Here is a 26,147-nt window from a genome sequence, read left to right as displayed (position 1 = left end):
TTAATAAGATTTATCGTTGTAACTAAATCGATTTTAGAATGTTACTAAGGTCTGTGGTTGAGGCTAGATAGAATTTAAAATGTTAGTAGGGTCTTTTATTGACACTAGATAGATTTAAAAAATGTCACTAAGGTCTGTTGTTGACACTAAATAGATTTGAGATTGTTAATGAAGTCTGTTGTTGAGACTAGATAGATTTTAAAAAATATTTCAAAGGTCTATTGTTGAGACTAAATAGATTTGAGAATGTTAGTAGAGTCTGTTGTTGAGATTTTATTATGTTAGGTACGGTTTCTTTTCAGAGTAGATAGATTTAAGTATGTTACTAAGGTCTGTTTTTGACATTAGATATATTTGAGAATGTTACTAGAGTTTTTTGTTGAGATTTAAGTATGTTAGTACGGTTTTTTAGAGTAAATAGTTTTAAGAATGTTACTGAGGTTTGTTGTTGAGTCTAGATAGATTTGAGAATGCTACTAGAGTCTTTTGTTGAGATTTAAGTATGTTAGTACGATTTTTTTTAGAGAAAATTGATTTCAGAATGTTACTATTGTTTGTTGTTAAGACTAGATAGATTTAAAAATTTTCAACGTTTAGGACTTTTTCTAATGAATATTTTTACTTGTGAATATTAGTCCCAATATTAACAGTAGTTTATCTTCTTCTTTAGGGTTTTATCGATACACTTACGGAATTACAATACTAAATTCAGTGGTTCGATTCTCCTTGTTGGAAAGAGCGCAGACAGTACATTATTTAACTTTGCATTAAAACAATCACACAGGTATATAGATTTGGTTTCCGGTTTCTTCGCTATAATGACCGCGGAAAGAATTGTAGACAATAAAAATCAGAAAATAATTATATTTTCTTAAATATGATCGGTACATTTTTCTAATAATTTAACTGTCTAGAAACAGTTCGATATAGAAGTCTTTAACGTTTCGTTCTCTCTCTACTGTTACTGTGTCATTAACTTTTTAATTATTTAGCTAAAATCTCACGCAGAAATAAATTAATATTAATATTTTAATAACTGTCGTTTAGGTAAAATTAGTCTCGTGTGATTTAACTGTGGCGCTGCTTATGATTGTTTTTAATTTATAGCAATATACATAATTTTGAAAGTATCTGTAAAGTTTATTGAAGGACCGAAATATGGGAGAGATAAGTAGAAAATTCTGCTTTCCTGTATTTACAAAGTTCTTAGCTTCGTTCCTGACGGCGATCCGCTTTAATTTGTTTAGTTCTCAGAGTGGCCACCAGTTGTCGACGAGCAGTAGATGCTTGTGAGTGAATGACAAAAATAAATTGACTCCAAATGGTTCTGAAACCAACAATATTACACAGTAGAGATGTACGTCGAACATATTAGAAGCTGCTAAGTAGTCCCGGTTGTTAGAAACTTGTAAGAATTACTTACAGTTAAAAACAACCCTTTGAAATCTCCTGTTTAAAGAACGTTAACATTAAATAATCTTAAACTATGGATTTACTAAATGACCTTCGGTTTAATGTATAGTCAATACAAAGTTGTCTTTCAATTTAGTGTTTACATCACAGGAGTTGTTTATACGATTGAAGGACCTTTGTAAGTGGCGCCCTCTATTACCCACAAGCTGTGTGACAGTTGGAGTAAGCCCGCGTGTTTATCTGCACCGACACTTAAGTGGCGGGCACGTTGTGTATCGGCAGGTCCTGAACGTTACCCGTGTTACGTCTAGATCTCACATTCAGACGTCAGGCTAAGAGGCGCGGTCTTCATTATCTTTGGTCATTTATTCGACATAAAGGAAAACTCTTGACAGGAATTTACGACTACGACATTCGGTGAAAGTTGTCAGATACACTGCCGTTCAACAATAGGTGTTAAAACAGATAAAATCACCCGATTTTATAGCAAGTAAAGCGCCTGACGGATTTCCCCTAATCTCGTGGTTAGAATAGACAATGTAAAAGACTATTTTAGTTTTTGTTTTCTCTCTTTTATCGACCATAGACGGGCTTCAAGAAACTACTTCTAAAAGTTTAATCCTATTGAAAGACTAGCCTAGTTGAAAACTTACCTTTTGTTATTTTGAATCGGATATTTCTCATAATGGATGCTTCGAAAGATAGAGCCGCCACGGAACTACTGAGAAGGTAAGGAAATATAAGAACAGCTTTTCTGAAGTGTTGATATTTAGGCATATGCTCGAGGTTTTAATTTTCTGATTTAACATTTTTTTTCTTAATTAATTAATTTAGAGTAAATAAAAACGATGTCAACTTATTTGCTTTGTTTCGTTTGCAGAAAGTAAGAAAAACAACTGTTAAAAACAATAAAACCAAATTTACAATGTGTAAAAAAGGGTTAGCAAAATCCAGAAATTTCGAGTGTTATTGAATATTAGATTATTATAACTTCCGTAATCGTAGACGTACCGTCGTATTTGTGTATAGCTGTGGTGGCCTGTTTTATAGTTGATGTACCGTTGTATTTATGTATAGCTGTGGCCTGTTTTGCTGATGTACTGTCGTATTTGTGTATAGCTGTGGCCTGATTTGTTATTGTACATGTGCTCTGGGTTTTAGTTTTACAAACAAGTGTTTATTTGGATCTATTTTAACGTGTGGTATGATTAACGTTGTTTGGATAAATAACCTGATTTTAGACATTTTAAAAGATATAAAAATTTGATCGAAGTTCATATGTATTTCACACACGTAAATTCGACCACCGATGGCTCGACATCAACCACATTTGTGTGTTTTGATACCCGCAGTGGGCACAGCACAGAATACCATTCTTTAAGATTGTGTTACCAGGAGACAGACATACAGATAGACCATTGTTCAACATCGTGTTACCAGCAGATAGAGAGTTACATACACGGTACAGATAAGATATACCATTGTTCAACATCGTGTTACCAGCAGATAGAGAGCTACATTCATGGTACAGATAGACCATTGTTTAACATTATGTTACCAGCAGACAGAGAGCTACATTCATGGTACAGATAGACCATTGTTTAACATTATGTTACCAGCAGACAGAGAGCTACATTCATGGTACAGATAGACCATTGTTTAACATTATGTTACCAGCAGACAGAGAGCTACATTCATGGTACAGATAGACCATTGTTTAACATTGTGTTACCAGCAGACGGAGAGCTACATTCATGGTACAGATAGACCATTGTTTAACATTGTGTTACCAGCAGACAGAGAGCTACATTCATGGTACAGATAGACCATTGTTTAACATTATGTTACCAGCAGACAGAGAGCTACATTCATGGTACAGATAGACCATTGTTTAACATTGTGTTACCAGCAGACAGAGAGCTACATTCATGGTACAGATAGACCATTGTTTAACATTATGTTACCAGCAGACAGAGAGCTACATTCATGGTACAGATAGACCATTGTTTAACATTATGTTACCAGCAGACAGAGAGCTACATTCATGGTACAGATAGACCATTGTTTAACATTATGTTACCAGCAGACAGAGAGCTACATTCATGGTACAGATAGACCATTGTTTAACATTATGTTACCAGCAGACAGAGAGCTACATTCATGGTACAGATAGACCATTGTTTAACATTATGTTACCAGCAGACAAAGAGCTACATTCATGGTACAGATAGACCATTGTTTAACATTGTGTTACCAGCAGACAGAGAGCTACATTCATGGTACAGATAGACCATTGTTTAACATTATGTTACCAGCAGACAGAGAGCTACATTCATGGTACAGATAGACCATTGTTTGACATTGTGTTACCAGCAGACAGAGAGCTACATTCATGGTACAGATAGACCATTGTTTAACATTGTGTTACCAGCAGACAGAGAGCTACATTCATGGTACAGATAGACCATTGTTTAACATTATGTTACCAGCAGACAGAGAGCTACATTCATGGTACAGATAGACCATTGTTTAACATTATGTTACCAGCAGACAGAGAGCTACATTCATGGTACAGATAGACCATTGTTTAACATTATGTTACCAGCAGACAGAGAGCTACATTCATGGTACAGATAGACCATTGTTTGACATTGTGTTACCAGCAGACAGAGAGCTACATTCATGGTACAGATAGACCATTGTTTAACATTGTGTTACCAGCAGACAGAGAGCTACATTCATGGTACAGATAGACCATTGTTTAACATTATGTTACCAGCAGACAGAGAGCTACATTCATGGTACAGATAGACCATTGTTTAACATTATGTTACCAGCAGACAGAGAGCTACATTCATGGTACAGATAGACCATTGTTTAACATTATGTTACCAGCAGACAGAGAGCTACATTCATGGTACAGATAGACCATTGTTTAACATTGTGTTACCAGCAGACAGAGAGCTACATTCATGGTACAGATAGACCATTGTTTAACATTATGTTACCAGCAGACAGAGAGCTACATTCATGGTACAGATAGACCATTGTTTAACATTATGTTACCAGCAGACAGTTACATATGTTATGAAACTTTGTAGAATGGCCGACAACTGCCCGTTGTGGAGACACAAGTGTAGAGGACAAGTTTCGAAAGTCTTTCGCCTTTCGCCTAAACCAGCGGTTCTCAACCTTTTTTTGCCTCGCACCCCTAAAAATTTTACTATGTTCTCGCACCCCTCACAGTAATTATTTCTTTAAGAATAAATGTAAAGGTGACGGTAGAAACGATAGTTTATCGTAACAAGGTAAAAAGCTACGTCTATAATTAGAAAAATAAATAAAAATCGAACGTAATTTTTGAATATGTAGGACAGTACCCTTAATATATAAAAAAAAACAAACTGAAATGTTATCTCGCACCCCTGGTTGGGAACCACTGGTCTAAACAATCTATCAAAGAGTAGCGATATTACTTCCTGACTGATAGTTTGCACGTGCAGCTCTGTACAAGAATTGATGGTCGTTATTATAAATAAATATAATATTTAATATGCATAGTCAGTCCTTTTACCAAGTAACACGTGAAGTAACACCTGGGAAACATTAAGAAAGTAAGAACATATTCTTGAAAAGTAGCGAGTCATTTCACCAAGAATGTCATGGATGTTTACACTAAGAATGTCATGGGTGTTTACACTAAGAATGTCATGGATGTTTCCATTAAGAATGTCATGGGTGTTAACACTAAGAATGTCATGGATATTTCCATTAAGAATGTCATGGATGTTTACACTAAGAATGTCATGGGTGTTTACACTAAGAATGTCATGGATGTTTCCATTAAGAATGTCATGGGTGTTAACACTAAGAATGTCATGGATGTTTACACTAAGAATGTCATGAATGTTTCCATTAAGAATGTCATGGGTGTTTACACTAAGAATGTCATGGATGTCGTTATTAAGAATGTCATGGGTGTTTTCACTAAGATTGTCATGGATGTCGTTATTAAGAATGTCATGCATGTTTTCACTAAGAATGTCATGAATGTCGTTATTAAGAATGTCATGGATGTCGTTACTAAGATTGTCATGGATGTTTTCACTAAGATTGTCATGGATGTCGTTATTAAGAATGTCATGGATGTCGTTATTAAGAATGTCATGGATGTTTTCACTAAGATTGTCATGGATGTCGTTACTAAGATTGTCATGGATGTTTTCACTAAGAATGTCATGGATGTCGTTATTAAGAATGTCATGGATGTTTTCACTAAGATTGTCATGGATCTTTTCACTAAGAATGTCATGGATGTCGTTATTAAGAATGTCATGGATGTTTTCACTAAGATTGTCATGGATGTCGTTATTAAGAATGTCATGGATGTTTTTTAAAACCGAAATCGTCGAGCTGGGGAAGTTGTCAATAACTTATTTTAGTTTTCTTTACCTGGGGTATTTCACTCATAATAACAAATCAGTAAGCTTTTAATAACAGATGCACGATAGATATTGATTGTTTGAAAACGATATTTCTTATAAACAAGACATTAATGTATTTTAACACGTACCATCATACATTAGACAAAAGTCAAAATTCAATTTTGAATCTTTCCAGAATCCCTCGGCCTGATAGGTAAGACGTAGTTGTAGACATATAGAAACTAAAGAATCCATCTGGTTGCTAGGAAATAAGTTATTGTTGTAAACAAAGAGACAACTTAGACTATATTATTATAATAACATAATTATACCTGTAGTTTGTCATTAGGTATACCACACTAAAGTCACGTAATTATATCTGTAGTTTTTCATTAATCAACAGAACGAATCAGTAATAATTTACATATTATACAAAGTGTTGCAATCACTGTTGTCTCACTAGTGTCTCAATTGTGAGTTCAGGTATTGAGAAAAAGGCTTCGCAGGCAGTGTATATAACGTGGTTGATATTTAACATTCGTTTGTACTTTCACCGTTACAGAAAATCTAATTTCGAATGAAAATAATCTATTAGTTAAAATGTGAAAGTTCCAGCAGTTCTTGAAATGTCTTGTGAGGTCGTTGATGCATTTCTTTGGTATTTCGGAATGATTAATGCAATCGTAAATAGTCTATCAGGAATGTCACAGTTCATATCTGTGGTTTCTAATGGTAGATTTATTAATTTGAGTCGTCATATTTTACATAAGTTAGCTTATTAAACAAGTCGAATAAAGTTCATAACTCGTAATCAGAGCATACTCAATTTGATTACAACTGCTATTATATATTTCATTCCCAACATACACATGGTAGTCCTTGACGTGCACGAGCCATTAAAATACGTTGTCAGCGCTCAAGAATTTCTCTTCAAAATTTCTTCTACTTTTTTTATTTTGTATTCTTAACAAGTTTGCCAAACGGAAGTTTTAGTACATCTCGAGAGTTACGAATATTTTTAGCTCTGGCAGAGTTGTATATTCTAACGTTAGCTAGCCCGTGTGTTCTCGTGTAGTTTACACCAAGAGTTCTATATCCTTAACTTATTTAACCCTCATGTTTTATACGCTTATGGAAGAAATTCACAGGTTAAACAATATTGACTAGGACAGACGTACAGGTTAAACAATACTGACTAGGAGAAACATACAGGTTAAACAATATTGACTTGGAGAGACGTACAGGTTAAACAATACTGACTAGGAGAAACATACAGGTTAAACAATATTGACTTGGAGAGACGTACAGGTTAAACAATATTGACTAGGAGAGACGTACAGGTTAAACAATATTGACTAGGAGAGACGAAGAGGTTAAACAATATTGACTAGGAGAGACGTACAGGTTACACAATATTGGCTAGGAGATACGTACAGGTTAAACAGTATTGACTAGGTGAAACATACAGGTTAAACAATATTGGCTAGGAGAAACATACAGGTTAAACAATATTGGCTAGGAGAAACATACAGGTTAAACAATATTGGCTAGGAGAAACATACAGGTTAAACAATATTGGCTAGGAGAGACGTACAGGGTGAACAACGTTGACTAGGAGAAACATACAGGTTAAACAATGTTGAACTAGGAGAAACATACAGGTTAAACAATATTGGCTAGGAGAGACGTACAGGTTAAACAATATTGGCTAGGAGAGACGTACAGGTTAAACAGTATTGGCTAGGAGAAACATACAGGTTAAACAATATTGACTAGGAGAAACATACAGGTTAAACAATATTGACTAGGAGAGAAGTACAGGTTAAACAATATTGACTAGGAGAGACGTACAGGTTAAACAATATTGACTAGGAGAGACGTACAGGTTAAACAATATTAACTAGGAGAGACGAAGAGGTTAAACAATATTGGCTAGGAGAGACGTACAGGTTAAACAGTATTGGCTAGGAGAGACGTACAGGTTAAACAGTATTGACTAGGAGAAACATACAGGTTAAACAATATTGGCTAGGAGAAACATACAGGTTAAACAATATTGGCTAGGAGAAACATACAGGTTAAACAATATTGACTAGGAGAGACGAAGAAGTTAAACAATATTGGCTAGGAGAGACGTACAGGTTAAACAATATTGGCGTGAGAGACGTACAGGTTAAACAATATTGGCTAGGAGAGACGTACAGGTTGAACAATATTGGCTAGGAGAGACGTACAGGTTGAACAATATTGGCTAGGAGAGACGTACAGGTTAAACAATATTGACTAGGAGAAACATACAGGTTAAACAATATTGGCTAGGAGAAACATACAGGTTAAACAATATTGGCTAGGAGAAACCTACAGATTAAACAATATTGACTAGGAGAGACGTACAGGTTAAACAATATTGGCTAGGAGAGACGTACAGGGTGAACAACGTTGACTAGGAGAAACATACAGGTTAAACAATGTTGAACTAGGAGAAACATACAGGTTAAACAATATTGGCTAGGAGAAACCTACAGATTAAACAATATTGACTGGTAGAGACGTACAGGTTAAACAATATTGACTAGTAGTGACGTATAGGTTAAACAATATTGACTAGGAGAGACGTACAGGTTAAACTATATTGGCTAGGAGAGACGTACAGGTTGAACAATATTGGCTAGGAGAGACGTATAGGCTGAACAACATTGGCTAGGAGAGACGTACAGGTTGAACAACATTGGCTAGGAGAGACGTACAGGTTGACAACGTTGACTAGGAGAAACATACAGGTTAAACAATATTGACTAGGAGAGACGTACAGGTTAAACAATGTTGAACTAGGAGAAACATACAGGTTAAACAATATTGACTAGTAGGTACGTACAGGTTAAACAATAATGACAAGGAGAAACACACAGGTTAAACATTATTGGCTAGGAGAGACTACAGGTTAATATTGACTAGAAGAGACGTACAGGTTAAACATTATTGAGTGGAAGAGACGTGCAGGTCAAGTCATATTAACTAGGAGAAACGTACAGATTAAAGAAACAGGTTAGACTCTTTTGTCAACGTCTTTTAGCGTACACTAGTGATATAAAGTAGCAGCTTCATGTTTTGATTAGAAATATCTGTCTGTGAAGTCTAATTTATAATTCAGAGAATGAATGAGTGAAATCTTTTGCTTACACTGTTGCATATCATATGTTCCGGACATGAGCGATAAAATAATCAACATTTGGAAAAAAATCAACTTATAATAAAACACAACATTCCAATAATCACCAAATTTATTCAAAAACCAGGTACAAAACTAAAGTCTATACTACACTGAGAAACACAACACCAACATAATTTATAGAATACAATGTAACAACTGCCACGATTTCTATACTGGAGAAACAAGCAGAAAAATGGAAACCAGATTCAACGAAAACACACACACGCACACAAAACACCCCTTCCCACGTGTAACGAACACGGTAAATCGAATAAACACAACATAACTATAGAAAACAACCAAATACTAAGTAGGAAAACAAATATAAACAAACGCAAAATCAAAGAAGCCGTATTTATACAACAACTAAAATTAAACCAATATAAAGAAACACCTTTATACCTATACTAATTAATAACCTAACATCTAACTGCCCCCTATATTCCGTACCTGTTTATACTCGTTCCTAGGACATGCCCAGCAACTGTCAGTTGCAAACTGACTTTGTTAACCTGAAGATGACCAAAGAAGGTCGAAACTTTGTTCTCTAACTTATTTTAATTAAAGTTTTAATACCCATAACATCCGTCTTGAGAATAGCTTTCATACGTGTGCTTCAACTGCTTGAAACGTTTACGTGTGATTTTGTTTATTTTTAAAAACAATGTTTGGACATTGTTCAGCTCTTAGGTGAGAGGTAATGAGCTATTTCATAGCTCGAGTTGGACTGTACTCGGTATCTTTAGAGAGCACACTGAAGCTTTGTCTTAGTTTGGCACTCATGTCACTCGTCATGAAAGTTAGTGCGCGTGCAGCAGCTAAATTTAAACTTGGTCACGCATGATATGTGAAGGGTTTTCGATAAAATTCCCTGAAGGTCTGTTAAGCCTAACATGTCCGTTGTACATGTTACTAAACCTTCTGGAGTGCAAGTGTTGCGGTTCTGGAACTGCTGACGGATTTAGTTATTTGTCTTAGGCGTTTAATGTAAGACCTATTTTCTATACCCAGAATTGATGAGTGTTCTAGTAAATTCATGCTTCGCTCTAGAAGTTTTAAAATAACTGTCCCTAAAAAAAAAAAAAAAATGTATATCATATATTATGTTATGACTGTGTGTGATTAAGTTAAAGAACTAAGTAAACAGTTTTAATTTTCTGTGTTGTCGTAATGGAAGCGATATCACGTTTTTGCACTTCACCGCTAACAGCTCGAAAGTATATTAAATACAACATGATACGGTTAGGCCTATTATAGCGATTCTCATTGACAAGACAGTAGCTGTGCAATGAGGTAAATAATGATTTGTTAAGGAATAAATAAATCTTTTGGCGTTGAATCACGTATAAAGTCGACGATGAAACGCCTGAGTAATTGTTGGATAAAAGCAGGACCATAGTTTTCTTGCAACTTGAAAAATCGAACACCTTTAGAAACAGTAACCTCGTGGTTAAAGAAAGCAGTCACTACATTAAAAAGTAAGGAAAAAGCCTGAAAATATTAACTAGTGTTTATACGACTCTTAAAAAAACAACAACAAAGACTCTCTGACAAGGTGTTATAGTGAGCTAATTAGTCAAACCAATTATCTTTCCGGGTAAAGATATGGAAATTACTTACCATTTTAGGAAATCGTCGAGAAATGAATATTTTCTTGCAAGGCATACATATAGTTTAATATCAGTAACAATAATCAGTAGTTACATATTTTACCACTTATCATTGTTTATTACACTGTAAACACCAGATATTATTTGCCATGGTAACGCAGATTTCTATTTATCACAGTCTAAATACTAAATATATGCCACAGTAACGTGATTTTCTGTTTATTAGCACTAGGTATTATTTGCCACAACAACGTAATTATATGTTTATTACTGTGCAAACAAGTTGTATTATTTGCCGCAGTAACTTGATTTCGGTTTACTACAGTGTAAACACCATGTATTGTTCAACTCTGATTCTTGTGGCTTAATGTTAACAACATCAAACATTCCTCGTATTAATACGTATCTCACTTATCAGTTCGTTTTAGAATAAAATTGTAAATTGTTTACTCTTTTCAGGAATTGTTACGACATGAAGTTGAGCAGAAATAACGTTTAACATATTATCGGTGCTTGTCGTGTCAGACCATCTACAAGAAAAAGAAATCACCATTGTTTTTCTATTGATATGTTTAGAAAATATTTTAAAAATGAGAAGCTTTTATCCCTGTAAGTTTCCGCCATGCATACGATTTTCCTGCCACCTAACGCTTGAGTTTCGAATCAAAAGTAAACATCTAAATGATTTGTAAAACAACGGAATATTATAAACAATAAACTGAAGTAAGAAAAAATATTTAAATAATAAACAGGAGTAAGAGAACAATCTTTAAGCAATAAACAGAAGTAACAAAACAACACTTAAATAATAAACAGAATAACAAAACAGTATTTAAATAATAAACATAAGTAACAAAACAATATTTAAGTAATAAACAGGAGTAAGAGAACAATCTTTAAACAGTAAATAGAAGTAACAAAACAATCTAAACAATAAATTGACGTAACAAAACAATCTAAACAATAAACAGGAATAAGAGCACAATAGTTAAACAATAAACAGGAGTAACAAAACAATATTTAAATAATAGACAGGAGTAAGAGAACAATCTTTAAACAGTAAACAGAAGTAACAAAACAATATTTAAATAATAAATAGGAGTAAGAGAACAAATAATCTTTTAACAATAAACAAAGCAACAAAACAATATTCAAGTAATAAACAGCAGTAAGAGAAAAAATAATCTTTTAACAATAAACAAAGCAACAAAACAATATTCAAGTAATAAACAGCAGTAAGAGAACAAACCTTAAACAGTAAACAGAAGTAACAAAACAATATTAAAATAATAAAAACAGGATTAACAAAACAATATTTAAATAAACAAGAGTAAGAGAACAAACTAAACAATAAACAGAAGTAACAAAAGAATATTTAAATAATAAACAGAAGTAACAAAATTATTTAAAGAATAAACAGAAGTAACAAACAATATTTTAATAAACAGGAGTAACAAAACAATATTTTAATAATAAGCAGGAGTAAGAGAACAATCTTTAAACAGTAAACAGAAGTAACAAAATATTTAAGTAATACACAGGCGTAAGAGAAGAATCTTTATACAGTAAACAGCAATAATAAAGCAGTTTTTAAATAATAAACAGAAGTAACAAAACAATATTTAAGTAATAAACAGGAGTAACTAAATAATATTTAAATAATAAACAGGAGTAAGAGAATAATCTTTAAACAGTAATAAATCATTTTTTAAACAATAAACAAACGTAACACAACTGGATCTAGTTGACCAACATTCATTTTCTTTCCTAATATTAATTTTTACACCAGTTACTACCGGAATTTTTGCTTTTACCTTGTACTTTAGTAACCTGTTCACTATGCTTGTATCACACTGATCAAAAGACTGAGAGAGGATATTGTCTATCACGAAATATATAAAGCTTTTTACAAACAAGTGTTTATTATAATCGGTTAATAATTAAACATTACCGTATATTTTGGGTATCAGGGAAAACAGAAATAAAGCACTAAACCTGTTAATTTATTAATATTATTTTCTTATTTGTACATTTTAAATGTAGATTACTGGGGGAAAACAAGGAACTTTTTAGTTTACCAAGGTTATAATATAGTCTGTAAGTATAGTTTTCTGAGAAACCTAACAACAAAACAGACTTTATTACCTTGGTTGTAAAGTCTGTAAGTATGGTTATCTGAGAAACCTAACAACAAAACCGACTTTATTACCTTGGTTATAAAGTCTGTAAGTATGGTTATCTGAGAAACCTAACAACAAAAACCGACTTTATTACCTTGGTTATAAAGTCTGTAAGTATGGTTATCTGAGAAACCTAACAACAAAACCGACTTTATTACCTTGGTTGTAAAGTCTGTAAGTATGGTTATCTGAGAACCTAACAACAAAACCGACTTTATTACCTTGGTTGTAAAGTCTGTAAGTATGGTTATCTGAGAAACCTAACAACAAAAACCGACTTTATTACCCTTGGTTGTAAAGTCTGTAAGTATGGTTATCTGAGAAACCTAACAACAAAAACCGACTTTATTACCTTGGTTATAAAGTCTGTAAGTATGGTTATCTGAGAAACCTAACAACAAAAACCGACTTTATTACCTTGGTTATAAAGTCTGTAAGCATGGTTATCTGAGAAACCTAACAAAAAATTATTACCTTGGTTGTAAAGTCTGTAAGTATGGTTATATGAGAAACCTAACAACAAAAACCGACTTTATTACCTTGGTTGTAAAGTCTGTAAGTATGGTTATCTGAAACCTAACAACAAAACCGACTTTATTACCTTGGTTATAAAGTCTGTAAGTATGGTTATCTGAGAAACCTAACAACAAAAACCGACTTTATTACCTTGGTTGTAAAGTCTGTAAGTATGGTTATCTGAGAAACCTAACAACAAAAACCGACTTTATTACCTTGGTTATAAAGTCTGTAAGTATGGTTATCTGAGAAACCTAACAAAAAATTATTACCTTGGTTGTAAAGTCTGTAAGTATGGTCATATGAGAGAAAAAGATACCAAAAGTTGCAAAGTGTCTAGCTAAGAATAAACCCAGCCTTTAATATAATTATATCAGTTGAAGAATATACATAAAGTATTATTATTACAGTCCGTTTTCCTTTTTGTATTTAATGTAAGAATACGATGGAAGTTTGATTTGTTCGTCTAAGACAAATATGTTTACTAACCTTTAGGATTTGTAACATTATATCAAGTTTCATAAGTCATGGATACAGAAGGACTCAGAGTATGTTATTTTGTATCCCTGTGTTTCCTCTCTAATGCAAGACGAACATTCATCGCATTATTAGGCTTGGACGACCCGAAATGTATCACTTCAAAGAAACTTTCTGTTACTCTCGAAGAACGAGAGAAGTTTCTTAAGAGCACTTCGATTTTCTGGTCTTTGAATTATAGTTTGTATTCATGGCAGAGCTACTGAAGTTACCTGCCGCCGTCTCTTAATTTAGCATTTCTCACCAAAGAGAATGCTTAAGTCAGGAACACCCCACCGCCTACACTGAATTACTGACGTCACTCTTATAATGCACCCAGAACTTGCAGAGAAGATTTAATGGTATTGCACGGAATCGAACCTTACTCAATTCAGAGATTCAAAGCTCTAGCTAAGGACTAGCTAACGCCCTCTGTCGGCTTTACATATGCCAAAAATATGTCTTAAAATATAAACTGTTATTCAACACGGAACATCTTGGTCCGAGACCCAGAGTCACAATTATCTTTAACTGATTCACAACGAGGTTACTTGATGACCAACTTGAAAACTGTGGTTCAGATCATGCTCCTATTTTGAAGTTTACAACTCTATGACTTTGTGTTTCAGAACCGTTTAAAAACGGTGCGAAAATAAACAGTTGTTAATTTATTTCAAAGAAATAAATAATGATGTAGTTAAAATATTAAAGGCAGATTAGCACTCCTCGCGTAACAAAACATGGACGTATAAAGAATCGAAAATGACGTGGATCAAAATTTACTAAAATCGAAGCTACTGCATGTTTGGATGGAACTGACATTCGGTTTACTTGCGTTAATAATTACGTTCCACGTTAGCGTACCAGAAAGAGATGATTATATATCATGGATGTTTTGTTCTTGTTGAATTTCAGTTTGCCTGTAAATCAATAGTAAATCAATTTCCGGCTAGTTTAAATAGATGTTACCCTATTAAGGATATTTTAAAACTGTTTTTATTTTCTAACCCTCATTATTACTGGAGCTGGTGAAAACAAGTCAGAAAATTCGATACTTCTAGCTAGAAGTAATAAAAATATTAGTTACTCAAATCATGTAACAATGAGAAAACTGTTGTCACGCAAACCACGTAACAATTGGTAAACTGTTGTCACACATATCACGTAACAATAGAAAACTGATGTTACACACATCGTGTAACAATGATAAAACTGTTGTCACACTAATCACGTAACAAGTAGAAAAGAGATGTCACACAAACCACGTAACAATAAGAAAACTGATGTTACACAAACCACGTAACAATAAGAAAACTGATGTCACACAAACCACATAACAATAAAAATACTGTTGTCACACAAACCACGTAACAATAAGAAAACTGATGTCACACAAACCACGTAACAATAAAAAAACTGATGTCATACAAACCACATAACAATAAAAATACTGTTGTCACACAAACCACGTAACAATAAGAAAACTGATGTTACACAAACCACATAACAATAAAAATACTGTTGTCACACAAACCACATAACAATAAAATACTGATGTCATACAAACCACATAACAATAAAAATACTGTTGTCACACAAACCACGTAACAATAAGAAAACTGATGTTACACAAACCACATAACAATAAAAATACTGTTGTCACACAAACCACATAACAATAAAAATACTGATGTCATACAAACCACATAACAATAAAAATACTGTTGTCACACAAACCACGTAACGATAAGAAAACTGATTTTACACAAACCACGTAACAATAAGAAAACTGATGTTACACAAACCAATAACAATAAGAAAACTGATGTTACACAAACCACGTAACAATAAAAATACTGTTGTCCCACAAACCACGTAACAATAAGAAAACTGATGTTACACAAACCACATAACAATAAAAATACTGTTGTCACACAAACCACGTAACAATAAGAAAACTGATGTTACACAAACCACATAACAATAAAAATACTGTTGTTACACAAACCATGAAACAATAAGAAAACTGATGTTACACAAACCATGTAACAATGAGATAAACTGTTGTCACACTAACAACGTAACAATTAGAAAACTGATGTCACACAAACCACGTAAGAACGAGAATACTGAGATTAAAAATTATTGAGTTTGATATGTTCATAAGTTAATATTTACATTAATTTCATTGATGGGCAATTAAAACAGAAAAGAAATGTTTTGGGAATTTAAAAGTCACGTTTCAAATTACAGTTTCAGTAATATCACCTGCTTAATATAACAATAAAATATTTATATTTCTGATTCGACGGCAAGCGTTAGTTTAACCAAGGAAATGGAGAATTATAAAGTCTTATCTGTCTGTTTGTCCGTTATCTAACAATGTCTAGATCACTATGCCAATCTTAACCCAACCTTGTAGGATACGAGTTTTTAACATGGGTCATGTTAATGGGGGCTTACAACGATAATGTTAACTATAGGCATAGATGGCGCTACGTTCTAAACACAACATACACGCATTGTGGAAAGAGAGAGAGTACACAAATGTTTTATATATTTCAGATAATGTGATGATGCTCTTGGTAGAGGGATTAAATGTTAAAATGTCTTCTATTATTGCAATAATACGTAAAAGCTGAAGTATCTACTCCAACAGCCACAAAAAGGTTGGTTGGTATAAAGAGCTGTTTCTTGACTTATCCTCACTTCATATTTAACTGCTGACCTTTCAACTTCGACTCTTAAGACATTTCTGTTGCCACTCACTATCAATTAATCAATTACGCGAAACATTATGGTAGGACATGAAGAGCCGGGTGTACCGATTTCAAACTACCCCCTGTAAATGTTACCCACCGGTAATTTGAATTCGTTTTCATATTACCGGGGATAAGACAAAATCGATTTCAGGTTACCTCCGGGGTTAGTCTGAAATCGATTTCATTTAACCCCTCGTGATTTCAAACTACATCTTCCCGATTGTCTCGTTTTAAGGGTTTGTTAAGATGCTAGATGTTTTTATCTCACTCAGTGTGTGTAAACAAAATTAACACATTAATAATAATGTAAAAATTCGAATATTTGTCATGTTCTATATCTCATGCTATCAATCACTCATTTTTATTTCAGTGCGCATAAAGAAATATAAAAAAATTAATATGTATAAATTACAATATATTGAATGAAGACAGTATGTAGATCTTGTGGTCTGGCGAGGACGAGCCCTTAAAATACCTTTTATCTTATGTAAATCATCAATTTTAATAAAGAAATAATAGGTCTTTTGCCTGTTATCATGTACTTAGATACGTACTCGGCACGCACTACAAATGTTAAAAGCAATCATGTTTGTCATTTTGGCGTTAGAAGAGGGGGTAATATAAAATCGATTTCATGTTACTCCTCCGGTGCTCTGGAAACGATTTCAATTTACCGGGGGGTAACTTGAAAACGGGTGGAATTTGAAATCGTTACACCAGTTACACCGGGTGTTAAAAGTGGGTACCAGAAAACACATCTTCCGCCACCTCTCTCTCCACTTCTTCCTACAAAGTCACCCTGACAATCACACGGTGTGTACCGTGTTTTAAGTATAACATATACTGAGTTCTTGAACTTTGTACAAAACGTCTGGCAGGTAATAATGAATACTGTAGTAATAGTTGTAATTATGTGACAGGTAGGGTTTTTGTGTTATTTATCATAGCATCAACTACTACCCACTTTTTTCAGTTCGTGACGGGTATCTCAGCTTGTCTACTGTATAACAAAGAAGACTGACTCGTAAAGACACGAGCAACATATTTGTGATGTGAATTTAAAATGATGAAGATGAAACTGTTGGACAGATATCAAACAAAATTTCTTAAACTGTTTATTTACGTTTGTTAAATATAAACAATAGAGGGCAAACCATTGTGTCTCCTATAAGACGTGACATAACACATGTTTATTTAGTATTTAATGTTTTATAGAAAAATAAAACTATTAATACTTCTTGATTTTAGAGACATCCATAATTTGGAAGGAAAATCAGGAACTGTTAGCTACCAAAAATATTATTTAATAAGATTATTTCAAACTTATTGTAATAAATACGTTCTCTACAGCAATAATTTCTAGACAGTTTACTCAGAGGATTAAATATAGGTTGGGTTAACTAAGAATCGTGTAAAACGTACTTTAAAATGTTTACTGACTTTCAAGCATTTCATAATCGTAGAAATATAATAAATGTGAAATAGAATTAATAATTTAATTAACAAATTCAGTTGCTAGGTTACATCGTAAGTAAATAATTAAATATCTATAACACAATGAAATAAAAAGTCACTTTAAGTTAACCGTGTAACTTCACTTGTTTCAGTTTCTCTTAAATAAACGTTAAAGCAAATATTCTAACAATATAAATATCGTAATCTGGATGTCATTTCTTGTGATGGTTAGTAGCTCCCTCTAGCAAACATCCTTACAACAATATAAATAATATATCTCAGGACGGTTGGTATGTGTATTGACACTTTTACTAATAAAGTAGAGAACAAAGATGTTAATCTAGAGATGACCTGAGAAGATCGAAACGCTGTTTTCTGCTTTATTAGTAAAAGTTTTAATACCCATACCAAGCGTCTTGAGATACTTCAAGTGGGTTTCTTGTTATCACCAATAGCAATGATGCTTAATCAGTGATGTCGAGAAACCCACTTGTAGAAAAATATATATGCAAAACGGCTCGTTTGGGTTAAGAAAATATTTTACATAGAAGAGCGAACAACGTTTCGACCTTCTTCGGTCATCGTCAGAAATGATGCTTGCTTGATGGTTAGGAGCGCCCTCCAGCAAACATCATTACAACAATAGAAATAATGCTTTCTAAATGATTAGCAGCTCCCTCTAGCAAACATCATTACAACAATAGAAATAATTTTTGCTAGATCATTCGTTGTTAAGGCTAATTAGCAACCCCCTCTAGCAAACACTTTTACAATAATATAAATAAAATCAAACAAACAACAAACGTTCAGTACATTGGATGTGAACCTTGTATTCAGTACAACGTTATGTAGAGCTATTTGTTTATAAGACCTACCAATAGCAATATCATTATTCTAGCCCGAAATCTTACCTTAGTGCAACGAGACGGTTGACCTTGAATAACAAATTGTTTGGAATTATGAATGAATAGACAAATAGATTAGAATTGTGTCAAGTGTCTGCAAAGATTAACCAGTTTAGCCTAGCGGAGGACTTGTTATGTATCTGACAATTTGCGAATTCAATTTCTTCACGATCACAGCCTTCGGATTTTAGGCATAGCTTAAAACTCGCTAACTTTTGACGTATACACCTTCAGGAACGTAACTATACGTTATGGCATCATTAATGACACTATAAGATATTTCAAACTTCTTTTTAATGTCTTACTGGGTCGGAAGATTCACTCTCGTAATCATAGTATTCAGTTTCAGAATAAAAACATTGCTCACATCTAAGAGTTAACAATATATCTTCGGTTAAAACACAAGCTTTAGTTTAAGTACGAAACATTGCGTTGTTTAATGGACGAGATTTAGCAGAGAATGAAATGTATAGGTCTGTATTTGTTAAAGAAGAAACAAGATGAATACTTACGTCACGCCTTGACGTTATATGAAATGTCAATAAACGGCTATAGAGATTCATGGAAATAATAAAACAGTATAAACTACAGTCGTGACAGAAATGTAATTTTTAAAACATTTTCTGTATAAATCTCTTGCATGTACGAGTATTTGGTTTCCATGCTTGTTATATTGTACTTTTATGTGCAATCAGGTACATACATACACTACGAACTCCGGTACACACTTACACTACGAACACGAATATATTTTTACACCACGAATTTGAAAAATGTGAAACTTTTGGTTTCTGAATTTACGTACAAATTTATGGTGTTTCTTCAAAAACAAAGTCTAGTTTTGTGATAAACATTATATTGTATTATCGTATTGTTGAAAGGATGTACTATGTTCTGTTTTATCTACACTACGAACATTACTATTATGTTTTATTTTGTATACACTACGAACTCTACTATTATGTTTTGCTTTGTCTACACTAAAAACTTCACAATTATATTTTTTGTCCACACTACGAACTCTACTATTATATTTTGTTTTGTCCACACTACAAACTCTACGATTACGTTTTGTATTGTTCACAATACGAACTTTACTATGATGTTTTGTTTTGTTTACACTACGAACTCTACGATTACGTTTTGTATTGTTCACAATACGAACTCTACCATTATGTTTTGTTTTGTCTACACTACGAACTCTACCATTATGTTTCGTTTTGTCCACAGTACAAACTGTACTATTATGTTTTGTTTTGTCCACACTACGAATTCTACCATTATGTTTTGTTTCGTCTGCACTATGAAGTCTATTATCATGTTTTGTTTTGTCTACACTACAAACTCTACCATTATGTTTTGTTTTGTCCACACTACGAACTCTACTATTATGTTTTGTTTCGTCTGCACTATGAAGTCTATTATTATGTTTTGTTTTGTATACATTACGAACTCTACTATTATATGTTATTTTTATACAATATGAACTTACTATTTTTTTTCTTTTGTATACACTACGAACTTTCATGTTTTGTTTTATTAACACTAAAACACTACTATTATGTTTTCTTTTGTCCACACTACGAACTTTACTTTCATGTTTTGTTTTATTAACACTAAAACACTACTATTATGTTTTCTTTTGTCCACACTACGAACTTTACTTTCATGTTTTGTTTTATCCACATTACAAACTCTACTATCATGCTCTCCTTTGTATACACTATGAACTACTACAGTGATGGTATATGACATTTCCGGACATGACTGGTATTTTCTTCATACACTAACACATCTAATCTGGTGTGAAAACAGTTGGTGTAAAACACGTGAGAAGACAAACAGACGTGGTAATAACTTCTAATTAAGAATTGTACGTGTACTCTAGTCGTGAGAGATAAACAGATCTTGCCTTCCCGATGAAAGGAAAACTGAGATTTAACACTTCAGTCTACGGGTAACTTACGATGTAAAATCAGGTTTATGGGTTTAAACAATTCTCCAAGTTTATTGATTAAATAAATATTTAACATTACACATTAACATATATATATATATAATAGCAGCTCACCACGCAATCATATCATTTCCAAGCCTAGGAGTTGTACTATAACAAGTATGAAAACACTCCCACTATAGTTATTGTAGTGTACTAAATAAGGAACACCTTCATTATTGTAGTTATTGTAGTGTACTAAATAAGGAATACCTTCATTTTTTGTAGTTATTGTAGTGTATTAAATACCGAACACCTTCATTATTGTGGTTATTGTGGTCTAGTAAATAAGGAACACCTTTATTATTGTGGTTATTGTGGTCCAGTAAATAAGGAACACCTTTATTATTGTGGCTATTGTGGTCTAGTAAATAAGGAACATCTTCATTATTGTGGCTATTCTAGTGCAGTAAATAAGGAACACCTTCATTATTGTGGCTATTGTAGTCTAGTAAATAAGGAACACCTTCATTATTGTGGATATTGTGGTGTAATAAATAAGGAACATCATTATTGTGGTTATTGTAGTGTAGTAAATAAGGAACACCTTCATTATTGTGGTTATTGTGGTCTAGTAAATAAAGAACACCTTCATTATTGTGGATATTGTAGTCTAGTAAATAAGGAACACCTTTATTATTGTGGATATTGTGGTCTAGTAAATAAGGAACACCTTTATTATTGTGGATATTGTAGTCTAGTAAATAAGGAACACCTTTATTATTGTGGCTATTGTGGTCTAGTAAATAAGGAACATCTTCATTATTGTGGTTATTGTGGTCTAGTAAATAAGGAACACCTTTATTATTGTGGATATTGTGGTCTAGTAAATAAGGAACACCTTTATTATTGTGGCTATTGTGGTCTAGTAAATAAGGAACACCTTCATTATTGTGGTTATTGTGGTCTAGTAAATAAGGAACACCTTCATTATTGTGGATATTGTAGTCTAGTAAATAAGGAACATCTTCATTATTGTGGTTATTGTAGTGTAGTAAATAAGGAACACCTTCATTATTATGGTCTAGTAAATAAGGAACATTTTCATTATTGTGGCTATTGTAGTGCAGTAAATAAGGAACATCTTCATTATTGTGGCTATTCTAGTGCAGTAAATAAGGAACACCTTCATTATTGTGGCTATTGTAGTCTGGTAAATAAGGAACACCTTTATTATTGTGGTTATTGTAGTGTAGTAAATAAGGAACACCTTTATTATTGTAGTTATTGTGGTCTAGTAAATAAGGAACACCTTTATTATTGTGGTTATTGTGGTCTAGTAAATAAGGAACACCTTCATTATTGTGGATATTGTGGTCTAGTAAATAAGGAACATCTTCATTATTGTGGTTATTGTAGTGTAGTAAATAAGGAACACCTTTATTATTGTGGTCTAGTAAATAAGGAACACCTTTATTATTGTGGTTATTGTGGTCTAGTAAATAAGGAACACCTTTATTATTGTGGTTATTGTGGTCTAGTAAATAAGGAGCACCTTCATTATTGTGGTTATTGTAGTGTAGTAAATAAGGAACACCTTCATTATTGTGGTTATTGTGGTCTAGTAAATAAAGAACACCTTCATTATTGTGGATATTGTAGTCTAGTAAATAAGGAACACCTTTATTATTGTGGATATTGTGGTCTAGTAAATAAGGAACACCTTTATTATTGTGGATATTGTAGTCTAGTAAATAAGGAACACCTTTATTATTGTGGATATTGTGGTCTAGTAAATAAGGAACATCTTCATTATTGTGGTTATTGTAGTGTAGTAAATAAGGAACACCTTCATTATTATGGTCTAGTAAATAAGGAACATCTTCATTATTGTGGCTATTGTAGTGCAGTAAATAAGGAACATCTTCATTATTGTGGCTATTCTAGTGCAGTAAATAAGGAACACCTTCATTATTGTGGCTATTGTAGTCTGGTAAATAAGGAACACCTTTATTATTGTGGATATTGTGGTTTAGTAAATAAGGAACACCTTCATTATTGTGGTTATTGTGGTCTAGTAAATAAGGAACACCTTTATTATTGTGGCTATTGTGGTCTAGTAAATAAGGAACACCTTCATTATTGTGGTTATTGTGGTCTAGTAAATAAGGAACACCTTCATTATTGTGGATATTGTAGTCTAGTAAATAAGGAACATCTTCATTATTGTGGTTATTGTAATGTAGTAAATAAGGAACACCTTCATTATTATGGTCTAGTAAATAAGGAACATCTTCATTATTGTGGCTATTGTAGTGCAGTAAATAAGGAACATCTTCATTATTGTGGCTATTCTAGTGCAGTAAATAAGGAACACCTTTATTATTGTGGCTATTGTAGTCTGGTAAATAAGGAACACCTTTATTATTGTGGTTATTGTAGTGTAGTAAATAAGGAACACCTTTATTATTGTAGTTATTGTGGTCTAGTAAATAAGGAACACCTTTATTATTGTGGTTATTGTGGTCTAGTAAATAAGGAACACCTTCATTATTGTGGATATTGTGGTCTAGTAAATAAGGAACATCTTCATTATTGTGGTTATTGTAGTGTAGTAAATAAGGAACACCTTTATTATTGTGGTCTAGTAAATAAGGAACACCTTTATTATTGTGGTTATTGTGGTCTAGTAAATAAGGAACACCTTTATTATTGTGGTTATTGTGGTCTAGTAAATAAGGAGCACCTTCATTATTGTGGTTATTGTAGTGTAGTAAATAAGGAACACCTTCATTATTGTGGTTATTGTGGTCTAGTAAATAAAGAACACCTTCATTATTGTGGATATTGTAGTCTAGTAAATAAGGAACACCTTTATTATTGTGGATATTGTGGTCTAGTAAATAAGGAACACCTTTATTATTGTGGATATTGTAGTCTAGTAAATAAGGAACACCTTTATTATTGTGGATATTGTGGTCTAGTAAATAAGGAACATCTTCATTATTGTGGTTATTGTAGTGTAGTAAATAAGTAACACCTTCATTATTATGGTCTAGTAAATAAGGAACATCTTCATTATTGTGGCTATTGTAGTGCAGTAAATAAGGAACATCTTCATTATTGTGGCTATTCTAGTGCAGTAAATAAGGAACACCTTCATTATTGTGGCTATTGTAGTCTGGTAAATAAGGAACACCTTTATTATTGTGGATATTGTGGTTTAGTAAATAAGGAACACCTTCATTATTGTGGTTATTGTGGTCTAGTAAATAAGGAACACCTTTATTATTGTGGCTATTGTGGTCTAGTAAATAAGGAACACCTTCATTATTGTGGTTATTGTGGTCTAGTAAATAAGGAACACCTTCATTATTGTGGATATTGTAGTCTAGTAAATAAGGAACATCTTCATTATTGTGGTTATTGTAATGTAGTAAATAAGGAACACCTTCATTATTATGGTCTAGTAAATAAGGAACATCTTCATTATTGTGGCTATTGTAGTGCAGTAAATAAGGAACATCTTCATTATTGTGGCTATTCTAGTGCAGTAAATAAGGAACACCTTTATTATTGTGGCTATTGTAGTCTGGTAAATAAGGAACACCTTTATTATTGTGGTTATTGTAGTGTAGTAAATAAGGAACACCTTTATTATTGTAGTTATTGTGGTCTAGTAAATAAGGAACACCTTTATTATTGTGGTTATTGTGGTCTAGTAAATAAGGAACACCTTCATTATTGTGGATATTGTGGTCTAGTAAATAAGGAACATCTTCATTATTGTGGTTATTGTAGTGTAGTAAATAAGGAACACCTTTATTATTGTGGTCTAGTAAATAAGGAACACCTTTATTATTGTGGTTATTGTGGTCTAGTAAATAAGGAACACCTTTATTATTGTGGTTATTGTGGTCTAGTAAATAAGGAGCACCTTCATTATTGTGGTTATTGTAGTGTAGTAAATAAGGAACACCTTCATTATTGTGGTTATTGTGGTCTAGTAAATAAAGAACACCTTCATTATTGTGGTTATTGTGGTCTAGTAAATAAAGAACACCTTCATTATTGTGGATATTGTAGTCTAGTAAATAAGGAACACCTTTATTATTGTGGATATTGTGGTCTAGTAAATAAGGAACACCTTTATTATTGTGGATATTGTAGTCTAGTAAATAAGGAACACCTTTATTATTGTGGATATTGTGGTCTAGTAAATAAGGAACACCTTCATTATTGTGGTTATTGTGGTCTAGTAAATAAGGAACACCTTCATTATTGTGGATATTGTAGTCTAGTAAATAAGGAACATCTTCATTATTGTGGTTATTGTAGTGTAGTAAATAAGGAACACCTTCATTATTATGGTCTAGTAAATAAGGAACATCTTCATTATTGTGGCTATTGTAGTGCAGTAAATAAGGAACATCTTCATTATTGTGGCTATTCTAGTGCAGTAAATAAGGAACACCTTCATTATTGTGGCTATTGTAGTCTGGTAAATAAGGAACACCTTTATTATTGTGGTTATTGTAGTGTAGTAAATAAGGAACATCTTCATTATTGTGGTTATTGTAGTGTAGTAAATAAGGAACACCTTTATTATTGTGGTCTAGTAAATAAGGAACACCTTTATTATTGTGGTTATTGTGGTCTAGTAAATAAGGAACACCTTTATTATTGTGGTTATTGTGGTCTAGTAAATAAGGAGCATCTTCATTATTGTGGTTATTGTAGTGTAGTAAATAAGGAACACCTTTATTATTGTGGTCTAGTAAATAAGGAACACCTTTATTATTGTGGTTATTGTGGTCTAGTAAATAAGGAACACCTTTATTATTGTGGTTATTGTAGTGTAGTAAATAAGGAACACCTTTATTATTGTGGTCTAGTAAATAAGGAACACCTTTATTATTGTGGTCTAGTAAATGAGGAACACCTTTATTATTGTGGATATTGTAGTCTAGTAAATAGGGAACACCTTCATTATTGTAGTTATGTTGCTGCAGTAAATAAGGAACACTTTCATTATTGTAATTATTGTAGTGTAGTAAACAAGGAACACATTGATTATTGTAGTTATTGTATATAACTACTATACGTTGTGTATATCTTTATTTACATTCCTTACAATACATCATGTATCCCTTTATTTACATAACGTACTCTACATTATGTATCTCATTATTCACATTTACATGCACCCCTTTACTTAC

The 26,147-nt window shown here is 32.8% G+C and overlaps 1 protein-coding gene across 1 annotated transcript in view; it reads left to right on the top strand.

Moving 5' to 3' along the window:
- The first annotated feature begins 1,660 nt into the window (after positions 1 to 1,660).
- The window catches only part of LOC143230165 (zeta-sarcoglycan-like), a 392,495-nt gene continuing 368,008 nt past the window's right edge, over positions 1,661 to 26,147 (top strand). Inside the window, exon 1 of the mRNA XM_076463243.1 lies at positions 1,661 to 2,142. Coding sequence (XP_076319358.1) covers positions 2,099 to 2,142 — 44 coding nt within the window. The 5' untranslated portion in view covers positions 1,661 to 2,098. The remainder of the gene's footprint in view (positions 2,143 to 26,147) is intronic.

This window comes from Tachypleus tridentatus, chromosome 10, assembly GCF_004210375.1.
Source record: "Tachypleus tridentatus isolate NWPU-2018 chromosome 10, ASM421037v1, whole genome shotgun sequence".
Classification (NCBI taxonomy): Eukaryota; Metazoa; Arthropoda; class Merostomata; order Xiphosura; family Limulidae; genus Tachypleus; species Tachypleus tridentatus.
The sequence above is the reverse complement of the archived record's forward strand: the minus strand, read 5'-3'. Positions and strand labels throughout refer to the sequence as shown.